General features: G+C 40.0%; 1 protein-coding gene and 1 long non-coding RNA gene across 2 annotated transcripts; both read left to right on the top strand.

Moving 5' to 3' along the window:
- Positions 1-751: 751 nt before the first annotated feature.
- LOC110010801 (uncharacterized) lies at positions 752-4,021 on the top strand. The gene is made up of 3 exons (XM_089719950.1): positions 752-1,221; positions 2,642-3,877; positions 3,948-4,021. Exons 2-3 carry the CDS (start codon positions 2,668-2,670, stop codon positions 4,019-4,021), a joined length of 1,284 nt encoding a protein of 427 aa, XP_089576076.1. The 5' UTR covers positions 752-1,221; positions 2,642-2,667.
- A 3,228-nt stretch (positions 4,022-7,249) lies between these two features.
- Positions 7,250-20,902, top strand: LOC149496874 (uncharacterized). Its single transcript, XR_016320354.1, has 3 exons — positions 7,250-7,878; positions 19,887-19,958; positions 20,692-20,902. It is a non-coding gene; the product is annotated as an uncharacterized LOC149496874 (long non-coding RNA).
- The last annotated feature ends 934 nt before the right edge of the window (positions 20,903-21,836 follow it).

Below are 21,836 nucleotides of genomic sequence, written 5' to 3'. Positions count from 1 at the left end.
AGTTTATTATATAATTTTATTGAAGAAGAGGAAAGAACCACGACACGTCACTCATTGTTGCAGGCCAAACCGTTCAAGAAGAGAGGAGGAGGGTTTTGAGTCAAAACCAAGCAAAAAGAAGGTGAAAATCAAAGAATTTTCAAGTAATTCTTAAGAAAAGGTTAGTTATTTTCACTTCCTCCTTCATTTCTATGGATTACTTTTTGAATTCCATGAACTTTGAAGTGAGGTGCTTGTTTGTGTAATCTGATTTGGTGAAGATGAAGTGATGAGAAGTGATTTAAGGTGATTTAAGATGATTGAAAGTAGTTATGCATGAATTCAAAGTCTAAGTTGCATAAGTCACCAAGATGGATGATTTTGAGTTTGGTTTTGATATTCTATGAACTATGGACTCTGCTATATCTTATATTATGATGTTATTTCAGTAATAGAAGAGTTGGATTGCATGAATTTGTGCTGGAAGTGAGTTGAGAATACTTAAATAAACTTATCATTGTTGGACATGTTACAGTTATGCTGCCTGACATTCAGCTTCTGTAATTGACCTATTTGACTAAGCAAATGAACTCCAAACTTTATGAAATTTGATATGGAGATAGGCTGAGATGTTGGGTAGGTCGTGTTAAAATTTAAAGGCCATTGGATAAAAGGAAATGGAGTTGTAAGTAAATCACTGCAGGCTGCTCAGCATGAGAAAAACTAAACTTCAGATTCTATAATTATGTCATTTAAAAATGCAAATGAGCTTTAAAAATTATGAAATTTTCCAGAACAGTACCCTAAGATGTTTGGAACATGCTGTCAAAATTTCAGGGCAATTGAATATGGGGAATTCAAGATATAGTCAACGCAATGCCAGCTACTCAAATGCTGAAATTCTGCATTTCATAAACCTTGAACGAATTTAGCATGCTATTCACTTCTATTGTTTTCATTGTTAGTATTTTGTGTCTAGGATGTGGTTAAGTGTTGGATATGAAGTGTTTCATGCTTAAACTCAGATCATATAACACTTGGACAAGTATAGTGAAAATGAAAGAAAAAGCATGAGACTACATTCTAATGCTTAATTTACATTCTTATAGAAGTGCATGTGTGTACATTGTGTAGTATGATCTTAATGTGAGTATTAATATCATGCTACAGCTGCTGAGAGAAAGGGAGTTGAGGAGAGGGTGATTACTAGAGGAAAAGGGCTAGGGGAGCCATCTAGTTCAGGTTAGTGTATATTATTCCTTTCCTACTTTTATTTAAACAAAATGAAATTGATTTTGCAAAATATTTTCAATGGATTTGCTTTATGAATTATAATTATATTCATAAGTTTTTAAAGAGGAAAAGGATTATTTTGAAAGCATACGACCGAATGATATTTGTAAATGAATTTTATGATTCTTATACTGTGAAAGAGGAGGACGTTGGCCAATTGATATCTGTAGTATGAGGGGTGGCCGTGATTGAATGTTTTTAGCAGTGGTTGTGAAATGAAATGTTGTCCATTGTGATTTTGATATTAGTACATAAATGGACTGGTTTAAAAGTCTTACAGCTGATATAGACATGGTTATTACCTCGAATATCACTACATTTGTTGAAGTTGATATTACGATCGATTGAACATGGATATCATCACTAGATGATATATGATTGACATGAAATTCTCCCTCCATGTTGAGGTTGTAGATTGCTCCCTCTTCTGTTGAAATCATATCACAGATTGAGGTTGTCGATAGCAGGTCTAGATGTGCACATTAGACACTGATGGCCCTCAGAATTGACTCTATAAAAGCTGTAAAGACTATATTATGAATTGATGATTTAAATGGTATTGATTTATTTTGTTTCTTATTTTCTTTACCATGGTGGATTTATGAATTGTCATTCCTTATTATTTTTATTAGTACACCACTAAGCCATATGTTTAGCGATAGTTGCTTTTGTACTATCGCAGGTAAAGGAAAGGAAAAAGAACCAAGAGAGGATCATTTTTATTTGATGTAGATAGTATGCTACTGATGTAGCTATTGTATATTTGACTTCTTTTGGAATATGTATGATGTATTAAACATTAACAGATCATTTATGTATATTTGAGCAGATTCATGTAAATTATGATTGTATGAATTTGAAAATTTATAGTCTATTAAAGTAATTAATTTCTATTATGTATCTAAGATTTGAACAGGACTCCAATATGTAATTAAATCATCCATGGACTTATGGGTTATGGAACCATTTTATTTTATGTTTTTTTTATAATATGTTTAAGAAATTATATTGAGATTAATATCTACCAAAAGAAGTTATATATATTTAATAACTAAATTATTTTGCTACAAGATATAAAAATGAAGGAATTAAAAGGATTAAGTCCCTTGTAGTATACTTAGTAAGCATTTATAAGAATTAAGTGCTTATTAATTATATTACGGGCGACATGCCATGTCTTACAGTAGGGTAAGGTGTGACATGTTTATTTTGGTATCAGAGCAGTTTTAATTGCATATTGGATCATATTTTTACTGCATATAAATGTGTGAAATGTAATCTGCTCAAATATGACATGCCTGTTAATTGTTGGATATCTACATCATACAATATTCTAATACGATGCATGGTTTTCTGTGATAATATACAGAGAGCGTGTTATTTTTGATCGATAGTATGGAGGGTGTTAGTCGGGGAGATAATTTTAATCCGCTTGAGGAGCAGTCTGAAGCGAGACAGGAAGAGCGTGGTAATGCTCCCGAGCATGCTGATGTCCCTGTTGCACCAGCTGCTGACCCTATAGCCCAGCAGATGGCTGCGTTATTGAGACAAATGGCGGGTAACTTACAGCAACAGCAGCAGCCAGTTAGACAGTATGATAAGTTGGTTAAGTATGGGGCCACAGAGTTTTCAGGCACCACTGACCCGATGGTAGCTGAGCAGTGGCTAGAGAGGATTGATAGGGTTTTCCTAAAACTCCAGTGTGATGATGCTCAGAAGTACGATTATGCAGTCTCTTTACTTCAGGAAGATGCATATGAGTGGTGGAAGACAGTTCCTAGGAGCAGAGTGCAACCACCAGTTCTGACTTGGACAGACTTCCTGAGGGAGTTTAAGAAAAAGTATGTTCCATCTAGCTATGTGGATGCCAGAATAGAGGAGTTTCTGCAGCTCAAACAGGATCATAGGACTGTAGTTGAGTATGAGAGGGAGTTTACTCGGTTGAGTTATTATGCTGGGAGGATGTTAGTTACAGGTAGGGACAGGTGCAAGAGATTTGAACAGGGATTGAAGCCCAGTATTAAGAGCCATGTGATCGGCTTTGAACATGAGAATTTTTCTGCATTGGTATCACAAGCTCTGAATCAAGAGAAGGTTGATCAAGAAAAGGCTACAGAGGAGAAGAGTGTCAGGAGGACTTTCCCAGTGGCTAGTAGCTCTAGTAATAAAAAGAGGAGATTCTTCAGTCCATTTCCTCCTAGATCTAGCAGTGTGAGGCCACAGAGCCAGAGACAGTTTAGACCACCATTGCCACCTCCACGAGCTCCTCCAGTTACTCGTAGTTGTGTTCATTGTGGTAGATATCATGGCGGAGTGTGTAAGTTGACCACAGGAGCATGTTTTAACTGTGGTGAGGTTGGACACTTTGTGAGGGATTGCCCTAAACCGAGAACGACTACGGCATATACAGCCATAGGGGGATCGATTCAAAGACCAGCTGCTAGTTATGGCTCTTCTCAGTCTTCAGGCAGAGGTAGGGGCAGCGGTAGAGGTAGCATGTCGGGTAGTCAGGGGACAGTGAATCAACCAGAGCCTATTGGTGTGCCAGCTAGAGTTTATGCTATGAGGCAGAGGCAGGATGCTGATGCAGTTGATGTGGTGACTGGTATATTTCCTTTATTTAATCATGATGTTTATGTGTTATTTGATCCTGGATCATCTCACTCTTATATTAGTGCTGGGATTTCTTGCTATGCATCTGTTCCTTGTTTGCGATTGGGGTATGATGTGCTTGTATCGAGTCCATTAGGACAGGAGGTTATTGTTAACAAATTATATCCTGATTGCCCACTCATAATCCAAGATCATGTATTCCCTTCTGATTTAGTTGAGATGCCTTTCGGAGATTTTGATGTTATTTTGGGCATGGATTGGTTAAAAAAATATCAAGCAGTGGTTGATTGTGACCTTAAGAAGATACTATTTAAACTGCCAGAATATATTGATGTGGTGATACAGGGTGAGAGACAGATACTTCCTTCATCTGTGATAACTGCAGCTTTAGCTCAGAAATTGATCCGTCATGGGTGTGAGGCATACCTAGCTCACATTGTGGACACAAGGGTAGGTACTCCTAGTCTTAAGGACATTCCTACAGTGTGTGACTTTCCAGATGTTTTTCCAGAAGAATTACCAGGATTGCCGCCAGAAAGGGAAGTTGAATTCGAGATTGAGGTTATGACAGGGACTCAACCGATCTCCATTACTCCTTACAGGATGGCTCCTGCTGAATTAAAAGAATTGAAAGCACAATTACAGGAATTGCTTGATAAGGGGTTTATTCGTCCTAGTGTGTCACCATGGGGAGCTCCAGTGCTATTTGTAAAGAAAAAAGATGGCGGTTTACGGTTGTGCATCGATTACCGTCAGTTGAATAAGGTCACAGTCAAGAATAAGTATCCTTTACCAAGGATTGATGACCTCTTTGATCAGCTTCAAGGTGCTTCTGTATTCTCTAAGATAGATTTGAGATCGGGGTATTATCAACTCAGGGTTAAAGAGCAGAGTATTCCTAAGACGACATTCAGGACTCGCTATGGCCATTATGAGTTTCTAGTTATGCCATTCGGATTAACTAATGCTCCAGCAGCATTCATGGCTTTGATGAACACGATCTTCAGACCTTACCTTGACCAGTTTGTTGTGGTTTTTATTGATGACATTCTGGTATATTCCAAAGATATAGAAGAGCATGATAAGCACCTAAGAATCATTTTTCAAACTCTTCGAGAAAAACAACTTTATGCTAAGTTTTCTAAATGTGAATTCTGGTTAGCACAAGTTGCTTTTCTTGGTCATATTGTATCTGCAGAGGGTATTGCAGTGGATCTTGGTAAGATTGAGGCTATTTCCAGTTGGAAGCCACCAAAGAATGTTTCCGAGATTCGTAGTTTCTTGGGTTTGGCTGGCTATTATCGCAAGTTTGTTAAGGGATTTTCTATCATTGCTTTGCCCTTAACTCAACTATTGCGGAAGAACGTTAGGTTTGAATGGACAGATAAATGTCAGGAGAGCTTTGATAAGCTGAAGAAGTGCTTGACTGAAGTGCCAGTTTTGACTTTACCTATTCCAGGTAAAGAGTTTACTGTTTATAGTGATGCTTCTCATAATGGCTTAGGTTGTGTGTTGATGCAGGATAGAAATGTTATTGCTTACGCATCACGCCAACTTAAACCACATGAGAGGAATTATCCTACACATGATTTGGAACTTGCAGCCATTGTATTTGCATTGAAGATATGGAGACATTATCTTTATGGTGAGAAATGCTATATCTTCACAGATCATAAAAGTTTAAAGTATCTGGGTACTCAAAGGGAGTTGAATTTGCGACAGAGACGATGGCTTAAGTTGATAAAAGATTATGACTGTATTATCGATTATCAGCCAGGGAAAGCTAATGTGGTAGCAGATGCATTGAGCCGTAAGATTATTGCTAACCTCAGGACGACAGCGTTATCTCTAGTCCATGATCTACGGTCTATTAATGCTAAGTTTGAGAAGATTTCTGACAATTGGGTGTTAGCTAATCTTCAGGTGAAGCCTTTATTGATTGATCAGATTCGAACAGCAATATTGACGGATGATGACTATCAAAAGATTCTTTCAGAGGCACAAGATGGTAAACGACCAAATTTTTCTGTCAGTAGAGATGGGTTATTACTATTTCGGGACCGGTTATATGTTCCGTCAGATTTAGATTTGAGACATCTCATCTTGAAGGAAGCACATGATTCTCCATTTTCTATGCATCCGGGCGGGACCAAGATGTATAGGGATTTGAAGAGGAACTATTGGTGGACTGGTATGAAGAAAGATATTGCTGAATTTGTAGCTAAATGCCTAACGTGTCAACAAGTCAAGGCAGAACATCAAGTACCAGCAGGATTACATCATCCACTTCAGATTCCAGAATGGAAATGGGAAAGAGTGACTATGGATTTTCTAATGGGACTTCCACTTACCCAGAAGAAACATGATGCAGTTTGGGTTATTGTAGATAGATTGACGAAGAGTGCTCATTTCCTACTTGTAAGATCAGACTATAGTTTAGAGAAGTTGGCAGAAATGTATATTGGTGAAATAGTTAGACTACATGGAGTGCCAGTATCCATTGTTTCTGATAGAGATCCAAGATTCACATCTAGATTTTGGGCTAGTTTATAGAAAGCCCTGGGCACTAGATTGAATTTTAGTACTGCATTCCATCCTCAGACAGATGGTCAATCTGAGAGGATTATTCAAATATTGGAGGATATGCTTCGAGCTTGTGTTCTTGAGTTTGAAGGTAGTTGGGATAACTATTTGCCTTTGATAGAATTTGCTTATAATAACAGTTACCAGACCAGTATCGGAATGCCTCCATATGAAGCTTTATATGGTAGAAAATGTAGGACACCTCTATGTTGGGATGAAGTTGGTGAAAGGCAATTACTAGGTCCTGAAATTATTCAACAAACAGAAGAAAAGATCAAAGTAATTAAAGAAAGATTGAAGGCGGCGACAGATCGACAAAAGTCATATGTGGATCTAAAGAGAAGAGATGTAGAGTATAAGGCGGGTGATAAAGTATTCCTTAAGGTTTCCCCTTGGAAGCGTGTTATGAGATTTGGTAGAAAGGGAAAATTAAGTCCTCGTTTCATAGGACCTTATGAAATACTTGAGAGGATTGGTCCATTGGCATATAGGTTAGCCTTACCACCAGACCTCGATAAGATTCATAATGTTTTCCATGTTTCTATGCTTCGGCGATATAGATCGGACCCTTCACATATATTGCCTTTAGAATCAATTGAAGTTAATCGAGACGTCACATATGATGAAGAACCAGTGGCTATCCTAGCTAAGGAAATTAAGCAACTTCGGAATAAACAGATTCCCCTAGTTAAGGTGTTATGGCGAAGCCACTCCAGAGAAGAGGCTACTTGGGAACGTGAAGAAGATATGAGAAGACAACATCCAATATTATTCAGAGATCTATAACAGGTAAAATTTCGAGACGAAATTTCTTTAAGGAGGGAAGAGTTGTAATATCCTCAATTTTGTAGTTCTTTCTATTTTAGCTTTTTCGATGAATTCGGTTATCCGAATAAAAGGAAAACTTAAAATAATGGGAAACACTATAGATTGAGGATATTAATATTAATTAAATGAAACATTAATTGATCTTTACAAATCCATGTGAAAGCTTAAAGGAAATCAAAAATGAGTTGAAAGATGAATGACTTCTCGGTAAAGCACGATTTTACCTGAAAAGCCTGAAAAACGGTAATTTCCGTACGATTTTTACCAAGTGGAGTTTAGAATATTAAATACACTTGGTTTATACCTAATAGGACTAAAGTAAAATGATTAAAAAGATTAGAGTGCCAAAGGATGAAGGGAAAACAAAAGGGAGGATTATAGTGCAATTTGCATTTAAAGGACATGGAAGGAATTTTTAATAAAGTTTATTATATAATTTTATTGAAGAAGAGGAAAGAACCACGACACTTCACTCATTGTTGCAGGCCAAACCGTTCAAGAAGAGAGGAGGAGGGTTTTGAGTCAAAACCAAGCAAAAAGAAGGTGAAAATCAAAGAATTTTCAAGTAATTCTTAAGAAAAGGTTAGTTATTTTCACTTCCTCCTTCATTTCTATGGATTACTTTTTGAATTCCATGAACTTTGAAGTGAGGTGCTTGTTTGTGTAATCTGATTTGGTGAAGATGAAGTGATGAGAAGTGATTTAAGGTGATTTAAGATGATTGAAAGTAGTTATGCATGAATTCAAAGTCTAAGTTGCATAAGTCACCAAGATGGATGATTTTGAGTTTGGTTTTGATATTCTATGAACTATGGACTCTGCTATATCTTATATTATGATGTTATTTCAGTAATAGAAGAGTTGGATTGCATGAATTTGTGCTGGAAGTGTGAACCCCTCCCCAAAATGCCATAGGCATGTGAATGCATGTGACTAAAGGAAGAAATGCACGTGAATGTATGAGTCGCCACCTTGTTTAATTGTTTTAGGGTAAACTAGGAAAAACCCTAAGTGACTCCAATTTTAATTAACCTAGTTACTAGATTAATTAGCCCAATGTCTAAGGCAAGGTCTTCGAACCCGAGGTGGATCCCGAGACTATGTCATGCTGATGAAACTAACCTAAGAATGAATGTTTTGCAAGGAAGATGAAATAATTTAGACCAATGAAAAAGATGTTTATGTGATTCGACTTGCCGCCCGGGGTTAGATCCCGAACGTGCCTACGTACTTCCGTTTGAATGGAAGATCAAAGTCAACGTAGTTCGATAGGCCTCTTTTAGAGGGCTTTGAATGGGATGCTTTATGCATGAGTGTGTGTATGCTTTGTGCGTTTTGTTTAGGCATTTTGCCAAAAAGGTTGAAGGATTTAGGCACTTGGTGCCAAAATGTTGATTTTGAGGCTTTTAGCCAAAAGAATTTAATTTGGGCTTATTCTTGCCAAAAGATTGATTTTTAAGGCATTTGTGCCAAACGAATTGTTTTAAGGCTTTTAAAGCCAAAATATTGGTTTAGGCAATTAATTTGCCAAATGATGCTAATTAGGCGATTGTCGCCTAAGTTGATTGATTTAAGGCAGTTTATTTGCCAAAAAAAAAATTGTTTGAAGGCTTTTAGCCAAAGAAATTTAATTTAAGCGATTTGTCGCTAAAAAGGTTAATCTTCACTTATAGGCAATTTGTTTGCCTAAAGTGATTAATTAAATTGAAATATAGGCAATTTATTGCCATAATAAAAAAAGTGTTTAATTAGGGCCTTTTAGTCACAATTATTGATTAATTAGACTTAAGCCAAAACTTGTTCGAAATAAAGGCAATTTCACCATAGTTATTGATTAACTAGGCTTTTAGCCAATATTGTCGAATTTAAACTTTAATACCACGATCATTAATTAACCGGGCATTTAGCTTAAATTTATTTAATTGAGGCAATTTATTTGCCTAGTTAATGGTATGAATGCATTTATGCAGTTATAGAATTTAAGAGGAGTAGAAAAGAAGCATGCATGAAATGCTAAAATTAAAAAAAACAGAGTTTAGTTTTGCGTACCTGATTTAGTCGACGGCCACTTCTTAACTCCAGGTTAAGCTCCTCGTTAAGGGAAATTAATTAATTTAATTTTAATGACCACTTAACAAAGAAAGAAAGCAATAAAAGCTAAATTAAAATGCAAAAAAGCAGTAAAGAATTCGCAAGGAGCGAGAGGGAGAAGGAGCGTCCGTCAACACAGACTGAGTGTGGAAAAAAGGAGGCCCGAGGCCTGTATTTATAGGCGCAAAACGGACTGTTTCCGGTGGCCGGGTCGCCGGATGGACCGCCGGCTCGGCGGCCGGGCCGCCGGCTGAGCCGCCGGATCGGCGGCCCTCCCGGCGGCCGGGCCGCCGGGTCTCAGCGGTCGGGCCGCCGGGTCTCGGCGGCCCGCCCGGCGGCCTGGCCGCCGGTTCGTCGGCGGCCTGCCCGGCGGCTGGGCCGCCGGGATGGGCCGCCGACTCGGCGGCCTTCCCGCAGCCAAGCGCCGGTCTTTCGGCGGCTGAGCCGCCGGGTCGGCGGCCTTCCCGGCGGCTGAGCCGCCGGGATGGGCCGCCGGCTCGGTGGCTGGCTCGGCGGCCGGGCCGCCGGCTGGGCCGCCGGATCGGCGGCCCTCCCGGCGGCCGGGCCGCCGGGTCTCAGCGGTCGGGCCGCCGGGTCTCGGCGGCCCGCCCGGCGGCCGGGCCGCCGGTTCGTCGGCGGCCTGCCCGGCGGCTGGGCCGCCGGGATGGGCCGCCGGCTCGGCGGCTGGGCCGCCGACTCGGCGGCTGGGCCGCCGACTCGGCGGCCTTCCCGCAGCCAAGCGCCGGTCTTTCGGCGGCTGGGCCGCCGGGTCGGCGGCCTTCCCGGCGGCTGAGCCGCCGGGATGGGCCGCCGGCTCGGTGGCTGGCTCCGGTGGCTGAGCCACCGGGGCAGGCAGGTTTATTCCGGGGGCTTTTCCGGGAGTTTCAGACCTCCAAAAAATATTCCGGGACCTGTTCCGCGATCCTCGCGACATTCCGGACGTTTTAAGTACCATATTGGCATACTTCCAGTAAATGTCCAAAATGGCCTCCGGTCTGGCCGGACTGTTTGCAGTCCGGCACTGACACTGTGGTGAAGTCAAAGTTACTGTAGAAAATTCAAATTTACTGTAGCAAATGTCAAAATTTGAGTATTCACAGTTGCCCCCCACTGGCTATCATAAAAACGATTTATGAGAGTCAGTGGTTGTTTGAAGGAGCAAATTTTGAGGATGTGCAGAGAAGGAAACCTTGCCGTCTCAAATGAAATGATCGATTTGGCCTCTTGGAGGGCTTGAAAAGAGATTTTTGCCTCTTAAAGGGCTTGAAAAGATGTTTTGCCTCTTAGAGGGCTTAACAAGAGAGTTTGCCTCTTAGAGGGCTTGAAAAGAGATTTTGCCTCTTAGAGGGCTTGAAAAGATGTTTTGCCTCTTAGAGGGCTTGAAAAGATGTTTTGCCTCTTAGAGGGCTTGAAAAGAGATTTTGCCTCTTAGAGGGCTTGAAAATAGATTCTGCCTCTTAGAGGGCTTGAAAAGAGATTTTACCTCTTAGAGGACTTGAAAAGAGATTTTGCCTCTTAGAGGGCTTGAAAAGATGTTTTGCCTCTTAATGAGGGCTTGAAAAGATGTTTTGCCTCTTAATGAGGGCTTGACAAGAGATCTTGCCTCTTAATGAGGGCTTAAAAAGAGATCTTGCCTCTTAGAGGGCTTGAAAAGAGATTTTGCCTCTTAGAGGACTTGAAAAGATGTTTTGCCTCTTAATGAGGACTTGAAAAGATGTTTTGCCTCTTAATGAGGGCTTGAAAAGATGTTTTGCCTCTTAATGAGGGCCTGAAAAGATGTTTTGCCTCTTAATGAGGGCTTGAAAAGAGATTTGCTTTATTTTTACTTTTCTCATTGAGAACCAAGGGTCCACCTAAAGTCGAAATAATCAAATGGCTTGGTTTTGGATGAAAAAGGGTTGGTTATTGGTTAGGGTTTCACCCTAGGTTTTATGTAAGAAAGTTAACCATTAACCGGGTTCTACCCTGGGTTTGGGTAAAAGAGATTGACGATGGTTGGGTTCCACCCTGGGTTGTGTATGTTTTTTTTTTTATAACACTTGCCCCTGAATTCGACTTGGAGGAATTTGCCCCCTGCTTGAGGGAATTGATGCCTTTATTAGCTGAAACAGAATTTCTTCTTAATGAAAGACTAAAATTCTGTGATTACTTCTGTGATGGGAGAATGGTGAAGGTTCTTATCACTTCTTGCCCCCAGAATGGTGCTGACCATGGAATACTTCAAAACATTGGTGTTGTATTTGTCCTTTCGATCGAGGAATCAAAGAGAACAAGGTTACTTATATGACTCGAGGAAACGGACAATGTGGATGACATCGCTCGTCTAAAAGGATCGAAGAAACGATGGTCCGAGTGGAAACGAGGTATTAAAGAATTACCTCTCAATGATTATGTTTGACACTTTTTTAGAGATTGTTTTGACATTTTTCTCTCTCCCTCTTTCTTCGAGGAATGACTCAAAGAGTGACGCTTTCAAAACGAACTTTTGAGAATGACTCGATTTTTGTGGCCCGTTGTGGAATGACCACTGATGACGGAGACTTGATTTTAGAGACTCATATTTTTCTTGTAGTGAATTGTGACTCGAAGGAACTGGGTGATTCCTGAAAAAAATGATTTATATACTCCCGAGAAGACCTTTGAAAGCACTTTTTTTTCTTTTTGCCTTAACTTTTGCCTAGTAGCCGCCCTTTCGGGTTTTTGACTCTAGCAGGCTCTTTGCCCTAACTTTTGCCTAGACCGCCCTTTCGGGTTTTCAGTCTAGCGGGCTCAATTCTTGCCTGAAGCCGCCCTTTCGGGTTTTCAACTCCAGCTTTTTATTTTTCTTTTCTTCCCTTTTTTTTATTTTTTATTTTTATTTTTTGTATTGGCAAAGAGAAAATGCTATTTATGATGCAAACTTATGTTTGTGACCGCGCCTTTGTGGTTGCCTACGTATCTCCAAGAACTCTTCGGGGGATGGGGAGAATCAGGTCTTTCGTAGTTCCTTCCAGGATGCGAACTTCGTGCTCGGCTGGTGCGGAATTCATCTCCGACTTGATGTTAGTGCGGAATTCCTTTCCGGCTTGGTGCGGAATTTATTTCCGACTTGCTGTTGGGGGAAAATTCAATTTTGCCTTAATGCTGATTGTGGAATTCATTTCCGATTTGATTTCTTCGCGGGATTTCTTCCCGGCTTGATGTCTTTGGGGGATTCCTTCCCGATCGTATGTCTTTGCGGGATTCCTTCCCGACTTGATGTTGATGCAGAATTCATTTCTGACTTGATTTCTTCGCGGGATTCCTTCCCGGCTTGATGTCTTTGCGGGATTCCTTCCCGACTCGATGTTAATGCAGAATTCATTTCTGACTTAAGTTCTTCGCAGGATTCCTTCCCGGCTTGATGTCTTTACGGGATTCATTCCCGACTGGATGTCTCTATGGGATTCATTCCCGATTTTGATGATGTTGAATCAACTTATTGACCCGAGCTCGTATGATAGTGATGACCCTAAGCGGATCTGACTTTGTTGTTGTAGTGGTCTTACCACTGGTTGACTGAAATATGACTTGTATTCATCACAAAGAGTTTTGAATACCCACATTGTGGTGGTAACTTGAGTGGCTTGAGTGTTGAAGAAGCTTTTATGCTTTGAGTTTGTGGCTTCGCCATGTTTGAATTCTTGAGGTTAATTTGATTCCTTTTCTTGAACTTTATCTTCCTCTGAATTTGAAACTTATTTCCTCAATGGTTCTCCTCTCCATAAGGAATTTTGAGGAGACTCTTCCTTTTCCTTGCTTTGAGAAATGATCCTTGTTTATAAGGACACTTGTACTTGTGCCATGCTTGGCGCTTGATTTTCAAGGTGTTTGTTGTCATCCAATTCGTGAAAATGACTGCTTCTTTTAACTTGCTTTTTCAAAGTGTGAGTAGCCGCTTGGTCTTTGTCCTTATGGCTGAAATGATTTGTCATCTACCCTTGATGGGCTTGAATTTAACGGAGAGCTTGCAATTGACCCATTTTTGACAACTCGATTTCCTGTAGCTTTGTCCTTGATTTCTTTCTTTTGTGCAGGAGTTCCTCTTTGACCCATTTTTTTCTTTTGCTTGTTTTCTTCCTTTTGACCAGGGGTTCCTTTTGTCCCGTTTTTCCCTATGCCTGCTTAGAAGCAGCCTCTCCATAAAGAATTTCGAGGCAACTGGATTCTGAGATGACTTGAGTAGTGTATGGATAGCATTGCGACTTCGTGCAGACCCAACCCAATTCCAAATATAACTTCTTTTATTCTGTCGCTTTTAAGCTCGAAATTCAAACACCTCTCTGTCAGAGCATCTTCCATTCCTGGGTTTTTGGAGAAACCATTCTGGCCCTAACCCCTTCAATCGGCTTTGCCTCGGTACTGTTTTGAAGTCTTGCGTACCCTTTGCTGGATCCTTTCCATGATTACCCTTCAAAACTTCCCCTTTGATGGTGCTTCTTAGGATGCCCCCAGCTTTGATTGATGCAGAGCAAATGAAAGGATGAATGCATTTTTCTTTGCCAATTTTTATTATCTTTTTGTCATTTTTTTTTATTTTTTTCAATTTTTCTTTATTATTTTTTTTCGATTTTTTTTTTTTTTTTTTTTGCTTTCACAGGCAAGGATAGGGAAAGAGTATAAATATGATTGGAACGTAAACTGATCCCTTTTTATTGATAAGACAAAATTTGTGTACAAAAGACACTTAGATTTACAAATGAATATTTGAATGGAAATGAAAATGAAAAGAAAAAAGAAACTAGACCCTAAAAGATAGACTCTAGGTGGGCTGTGATGGACTAGGATTGGATTGACTGTAGTGACTTTGTTCTTCTCGATGCTTCAATCGATCAGACATGTTGTTGTTGGTCTTGAACAATACCTTTGTTCTTTTGGAGGCTTGATCTCAACCTTCTCAGAGACAAACTTCATTCAATTCTAAGAAAAAGTTTGAAAGGATCGAACGATTCTTGTTCAGCAAATTTTTTTTTGCATTAATCCCATGGTTAGGCAAGGGATTGGTTGATGTTCAGCTTGCTCTTGGGGATGATGGACCCATTGTCAACTAGGTCTTGTAGACGGTTTTTCAAAGTCCAGCATGATTCGGTCTTATGCCCATGTCCTTGATGGTACTCACAGTATTCATTGGTTTTGAAATTCCGGGGCAGGGGGTTTGGTAATGGCCTTGCTTCTAAGGGCTTCAGTAAATTTGCTTTTACTGCTTCTTGGAACACCAAAAGGATTGGCATGCCGAGATCAGTATATTGCCTCCTTGGCTGATTGTTTCCCAAATTCCCAATACGTAAAGGATTCATGGGGATTATACTGGCTATTTCATTTGTCTCACTGGACCCAGCATGATTCTGCTTCTTGTATGAGTCTTCTTTGAGTTGACCCAACTGGATTAAGTCTTCCACCTTAGTTGCAGTCGCAATGAGCGATTGGAACGTAGGCAAGTACTGTGTTTGAAGATGTGACTGGTAGACAGGCAGTAAATTATTGATTATTATGTCAACTTGTTCCTGTTCAGAGGGTCGGTTGATCATTTGAGCAGCTTTGGCCCTCCACCTCGAAAGGAACGAGGAGAAGGGCTCATTGTTCTTTTGTCTAGTGGTTTCCAGCTCTCTCCGAGTGACATCCACTTCGATATTATAATGGTACTGCGTGTTGAAAGCATTGCATATGTCCTCCCAATTCTTCATTTTGGAACGATCCAAGCTTACAAACCATCTTAATGCAGCACCAGTCAAAGATTGCTGAAACAACTGAGCAAGGAGCTCGCTGTTCAGGCCAAACGGGTTGAGGGCACCTACATACATTTTCAGGTGCGTTTTAGGACAAGTGGTTCCATCAAACTTGTCCATGTTGGGCATCTTGAACTTTGTCGGCAGTCTTGCTTCGGGGAACAAGGACAAGGAGTCCATGTCCACGACTTCTTTGTGTGTCTTGAGGGCACTGATAGACCTTTCCAGGAGTTCTAGTTTCTCTCTCATTTTCTGAGCTTCCAGCTCAGAAGCAGTTCCAGAGGGCATGCCATCCAGGTTAAGGGTAGGGTTTATTGGTTCTGCAGCAGGTCCCAGATTGGAGGTAGAAGGTCCACTTCCCCCGGCGGAAGCCCCATTTCCATTACCACCACCAAGTTCGGCTATTAGGGCAGTCCTCTGGGCAGCCAATGCCTCATTCATTCTAGCCTCCATTCTGGCTTCCAATTGTTCAATGAGGTTTTGGATGTCAGACAGTGATGCCATTGGTGCAGTTGGGGTTGTTGGACTTGTGGGTGAGAGCTCAGTTGGTGTTTCGGGTACAGGTGGTCTTTGGAGGGGTACCTGTAAAAGGACATAGTCAAAAATGATTAGACTATAAGGTATTTTCATAGGGTATGTGAGATAGTGTGAGGTAGGGTAGTGTATGGGCGAGGTATTTGGACATGACCCTTGTGATGTGGGGTGATATTGGTATGCTAGGACACCTAGGATAGAACTCCATGGGATGTGATATGTAAGGTAGAGTGTTTAGGGCTGGACACCTCGACTTTTCGAAAGACCCTAAGTTCTCAAAAAAAATTTTTTGGGCCTTAGGGGCCAAAATGTGAACTTTTGGGCCTTTGGGGCCAAAGTGTGAATTTTTGGGCCTCTGTGGCCAAATTGGGAATTTTTGGGCCTCTGTGGCCAAATTGGGAATTTTTGGGCCTTCGGGGCCAAATTGAGAATCTTTGGGCCTCTATGGCCAAATTGGGAATTTTTGGGCCTCCATGGCCAACTTGGAAATTTGTGGGCCTTCGGGGCCAAATTGGAGATTTTTGGGCCTCTATGGCCAAATTGGAAATTTGTGGGCCTCTATGGCCAAATTGGAGATTTTTGGGCCTTTGGGGCCAAATTGAGAATTTTTGGGCCTTAGGGGCCAAATTGGGAATTTTTGGGCCTCTATGGCCAAATTGGAAATTTGTGGGCCTTCGGGGCCAAATCGAGAATTTTTAGGCCTCTGTGGCCAAATTGGAAAATTTTTCGGCCTTAGGGGCCAACTTGAGAATTTTTGGGCCTTTGGGGCCAAATTGAGAATTTTTGGGCCTTTAAGGCCAAATTGGGCATTTTTGGGCCTCTGTGGCCAAATCTAGAATTTTTTTTTGGGCCTTAGGGGCCAAAATTGGAAATTTTTGGGCCTCTGTGGCCAAATTGGGAATTTTTGGGCCTCAGTGGCCAAATTAGGAATTTTTGGGCCTTAGGGGCCAAAATGTAATTTTTCAGGTCTTAGGGACCAAAATGTGATTTTCCAGCTTTGAAAGGAATGTTTTTTTTTGTGAAGTTATGGGATGAATGCGTGAATGCGCACGACATCACAACATAATTCATTTTAATGGAATGATCCAGCATCATTGGGTGCATACTGTCCTAAAGGATAGGTTCTATAGGCTATGACACAAATAGAGGATTGGCTTATTAAGGGACCCTTGAGCCTTGAGCATGGATATACCTAACCACATGTGAAACAAAGAGTTTCGCGTGGGTCCAACAGTACGCATGCCCATGGGCCACCCCCAAAAGGATTAGGGATGGTTTGCGGCAACAGGGAGGACGCTTTGGCTGTCCGTCGACATAATCAAAGAGACCTGCCGATCAGCGCTACTTGCTATCCAGACTCAGAAGTTTGAACAGAGAGAGAAGAAATTCATTTGAAATTCATTTTTTATGTAATGGAGAAAAAGATTCTCTCAATCGTGCAAATAAATAAATAAATTAAAATGTCTTAAACAATTTGTACAATTTGAGTTTAAATTCCTCATCTTGTATTCTTAAAGAAAGAATACTTGATTTGTGCTAAGGTACCCTGCAAAATAAAGCATTGTAAAATAATGCCCTAAAGAAGGACAGGTTAGTTTACACAGCAATTGTAGTCCACTTTATGCAAAATGATTACATAAATCCCCAGCAGAGTCGCCAAACTGTGAACCCCTCCCCAAAATGCCATAGGCATGTGAATGCATGTGACTAAAGGAAGAAATGCACGTGAATGTATGAGTCGCCACCTTGTTTAATTGTTTTAGGGTAAACTAGGAAAAACCCTAAGTGACTCCAATTTTAATTAACCTAGTTACTAGATTAATTAGCCCAATGTCTAAGGCAAGGTCTTCGAACCCGAGGTGGATCCCGAGACTATGTCATGCTGATGAAACTAACCTAAGAATGAATGTTTTGCAAGGAAGATGAAATAATTTAGACCAATGAAAAAGATGTTTATGTGATTCGACTTGCCGCCCGGGGTTAGATCCCGAACGTGCCTACGTACTTCCGTTTGAATGGAAGATCAAAGTCAACGTAGTTCGATAGGCCTCTTTTAGAGGGCTTTGAATGGGATGCTTTATGCATGAGTGTGTGTATGCTTTGTGCGTTTTGTTTAGGCATTTTGCCAAAAAGGTTGAAGGATTTAGGCACTTGGTGCCAAAATGTTGATTTTGAGGCTTTTAGCCAAAAGAATTTAATTTGGGCTTATTCTTGCCAAAAGATTGATTTTTAAGGCATTTGTGCCAAACGAATTGTTTTAAGGCTTTTAAAGCCAAAATATTGGTTTAGGCAATTAATTTGCCAAATGATGCTAATTGGGCGATTGTCGCCTAAGTTGATTGATTTAAGGCAGTTTATTTGCCAAAAAAAAAATTGTTTGAAGGCTTTTAGCCAAAGAAATTTAATTTAAGCGATTTGTCGCTAAAAAGGTTAATCTTCACTTATAGGCAATTTGTTTGCCTAAAGTGATTAATTAAATTGAAATATAGGCAATTTATTGCCATAATAAAAAAAGTGTTTAATTAGGGCCTTTTAGTCACAATTATTGATTAATTAGACTTAAGCCAAAACTTGTTCGAAATAAAGGCAATTTCACCATAGTTATTGATTAACTAGGCTTTTAGCCAATATTGTCGAATTTAAACTTTAATACCACGATCATTAATTAACCGGGCATTTAGCTTAAATTTATTTAATTGAGGCAATTTATTTGCCTAGTTAATGGTATGAATGCATTTATGCAGTTATAGAATTTAAGAGGAGTAGAAAAGAAGCATGCATGAAATGCTAAAATTAAAAAAAACAGAGTTTAGTTTTGCGTACCTGATTTAGTCGACGGCCACTTCTTAACTCCAGGTTAAGCTCCTCGTTAAGGGAAATTAATTAATTTAATTTTAATGACCACTTAACAAAGAAAGAAAGCAATAAAAGCTAAATTAAAATGCAAAAAAGCAGTAAAGAATTCGCAAGGAGCGAGAGGGAGAAGGAGCGTCCGTCAACACAGACTGAGTGTGGAAAAAAGGAGGCCCGAGGCCTGTATTTATAGGCGCAAAACGGACTGTTTCCGGTGGCCGGGTCGCCGGATGGACCGCCGGCTCGGCGGCCCGCCCGGCGGCCGGGCCGCCGGTTCGTCGGCGGCCTGCCCGGCGGCTGGGCCGCCGGGATGGGCCGCCGGCTCGGCGGCTGGGCCGCCGACTCGGCGGCCTTCCCGCAGCCAAGCGCCGGTCTTTCGGCGGCTGGGCCGCCGGCTCGGTGGCTGGCTCCGGTGGCTGAGCCACCGGGGCAGGCAGGTTTATTCCGGGGGCTTTTCCGGGAGTTCCAGACCTCCAAAAAATATTCCGGGACCTGTTCCGCGATCCTCGCGACATTCCGGACGTTTTAAGTACCATATTGGCATACTTCCAGTAAATGTCCAAAATGGCCTCCGGTCTGGCCGGACTGTTTGCAGTCCGGCACTGACACTGTGGTGAAGTCAAAGTTACTGTAGAAAATTCAAATTTACTGTAGCAAATGTCAAAATTTGAGTATTCACAGGAAGTGAGTTGAGAATACTTAAATAAACTTATCATTGTTGGACATGTTACAGTTATGCTGCCTGACATTCAGCTTCTGTAATTGACCTATTTGACTAAGCAAATGAACTCTAAAATTTATAAAATTTGATATGGAGATAGGCTGAGATGTTGGGTAGGTCGTGTTAAAATTTAAAGGCCATTGGATAAAAGGAAATGGAGTTGTAAGTAAATCACTGCAGGCTGCTCAGCATGAGAAAAACTGAACTTCAGATTCTATAATTATGTCATTTAAAAATGCAAATGAGCTTTAAAAATTATGAAATTTTCCAGAACAGTACCCTAAGATGTTTGGAACATGCTGTCAAAATTTCAGGGCAATTGAATATGGGGAATTCAAGATATAGTCAACGCAATGCCAGCTACTCAAATGCTGAAATTCTGCATTTCATAAACCTTGAACGAATTTAGCATGCTATTCACTTCTATTGTTTTCATTGTTAGTATTTTGTGTCTAGGATGTGGTTAAGTGTTGGATATGAAGTGTTTCATGCTTAAACTCAGATCATATAACACTTGGACAAGTATAGTGAAAATGAAAGAAAAAGCATGAGACTACATTCTAATGCTTAATTTACATTCTTATAGAAGTGCATGTGTGTACATTGTGTAGTATGATCTTAATGTGAGTATTAATATCATGCTACAGCTGCTGAGAGAAAGGGAGTTGAGGAGAGGGTGATTACTAGAGGAAAAGGACTAGGGGAGCCATCTAGTTCAGGTTAGTGTATATTATTCCTTTCCTACTTTTATTTAAACAAAATGAAATTGATTTTGCAAAATATTTTCAATGGATTTGCTTTATGAATTATAATTATATTCATAAGTTTTTAAAGAGGAAAAGGATTATTTTGAAAGCATACGACCGAATGATATTTGTAAATGAATTTTATGATTCTTATACTGTGAAAGAGGAGGACGTTGGCCAATTGATATCTGTAGTATGAGGGGTGGCCGTGATTGAATGTTTTTAGCAGTGGTTGTGAAATGAAATGTTGTCCATTGTGATTTTGATATTAGTACATAAATGGACTGGTTTAAAAGTCTTACAGCTGATATAGACATGGTTATTACCTCGAATATCACTTCATTTGTTGAAGTTGATATTACGATCGATTGAACATGGATATCATCACTAGATGATATATGATTGACATGAAATTCTCCCTCCATGTTGAGGTTGTAGATTGCTCCCTCTTCTGTTGAAATCATATCACAGATTGAGGTTGTAGATAGCAGGTCTAGATGTGCACATTAGACACTGATGGCCCTCAGAATTGACTCTATAAAAGCTGTAAAGACTATATTATGAATTGATGATTTAAATGGTATTGATTTATTTTGTTTCTTATTTTCTTTACCATGGTGGATTTATGAATTGTCATTCCTTATTATTTTTATTAGTACACCACTAAGCCATATGCTTAGCGATAGTTGCTTTTGTACTATCGCAGGTAAAGGAAAGGAAAAAGAACCAAGAGAGGATCATTTTTATTTGATGTAGATAGTATGCTACTGATGTAGCTATTGTATATTTGACTTCTTTTGGAATATGTATGATGTATTAAACATTAACAGATCATTTATGTATATTTGAGCAGATTCATGTAAATTATGATTGTATGAATTTGAAAATTTATAGTCTATTAAAGTAATTAATTTCTATTATGTATCTAAGATTTGAACAGAACTCCAATATGTAATTAAATCATCCATGGACTTATGGGTTATGGAACCATTTTATTTTATGTTTTTTTTATAATATGTTTAAGAAATTATATTGAGATTAATATCTACCAAAAGAAGTTATATATATTTAATAACTAAATTATTTTGCTACAAGATATAAAAATGAAGGAATTAAAAGGATTAAGTCCCTTGTAGTATACTTAGTAAGCATTTATAAGAATTAAGTGCTTATTAATTATATTACGGGCGACATGCCATGTCTTACAGTAGGGTAAGGTGTGACACAGCCCTCATTGGGCACGGTCTAAACATTTATAAAAAAAAAATCATCATTTCACCATTCTTTCTTCTTTGCCAAAAAAAAAAAAAAAAGAAAAGAGAAACAAAGAAAAACCCGCTAAGTCAAAAACCCAAAAAGGGCGGTTTAGGCAAAAGTCGGGACCCGCTAAGTTGAAAACTCGAAAAGGGCGGCTTAGGCAAAGATGGGTAGCTCGCTAAGTTGAAAACCCGAAAGGGCGGCTTAGGCAAAAATTAGAGCTTAAATGAATAAAGTGGAAACATGCATGGAAAGCTTGAAAGTCAAATGACACTCCAATGAAAAGCAATAAAGTCAAACAGTACAAGTAGAAAGCCAAAGAAACCAAGAAAAATAAAGTCCATAAAACAAAATAAAAAAAAAAAAAAAAGAGAAGACATACAAAGCCAAAGAAAAGCAAATTCAAAAGCCTATCAGAGTCTAGGTGTCCCGTCGCCTCCGTGGGGCAACGTCCTCCGAGTCATCCCTCGTTGGTGAACTCTCTCCAGCCTCGCCTGTCCGAGAAGCCAACACGATCTCCTCATCAGTCCTAACCCCATCAACAGCGTCAGCCTGAGTCCAACCCTCAAGTGCACTCAGCAATGCATTCCTCCT

This window comes from Jatropha curcas, chromosome 4 (assembly GCF_041381405.1).
Source record: "Jatropha curcas cultivar XTBG-Jc1 chromosome 4, XTBG_Jcur_1.0, whole genome shotgun sequence".
Classification (NCBI taxonomy): Eukaryota; Viridiplantae; Streptophyta; class Magnoliopsida; order Malpighiales; family Euphorbiaceae; genus Jatropha; species Jatropha curcas.
Note: the sequence above shows the minus strand (reverse complement) of the source record. Positions and strands in the feature narration are given on the sequence as shown.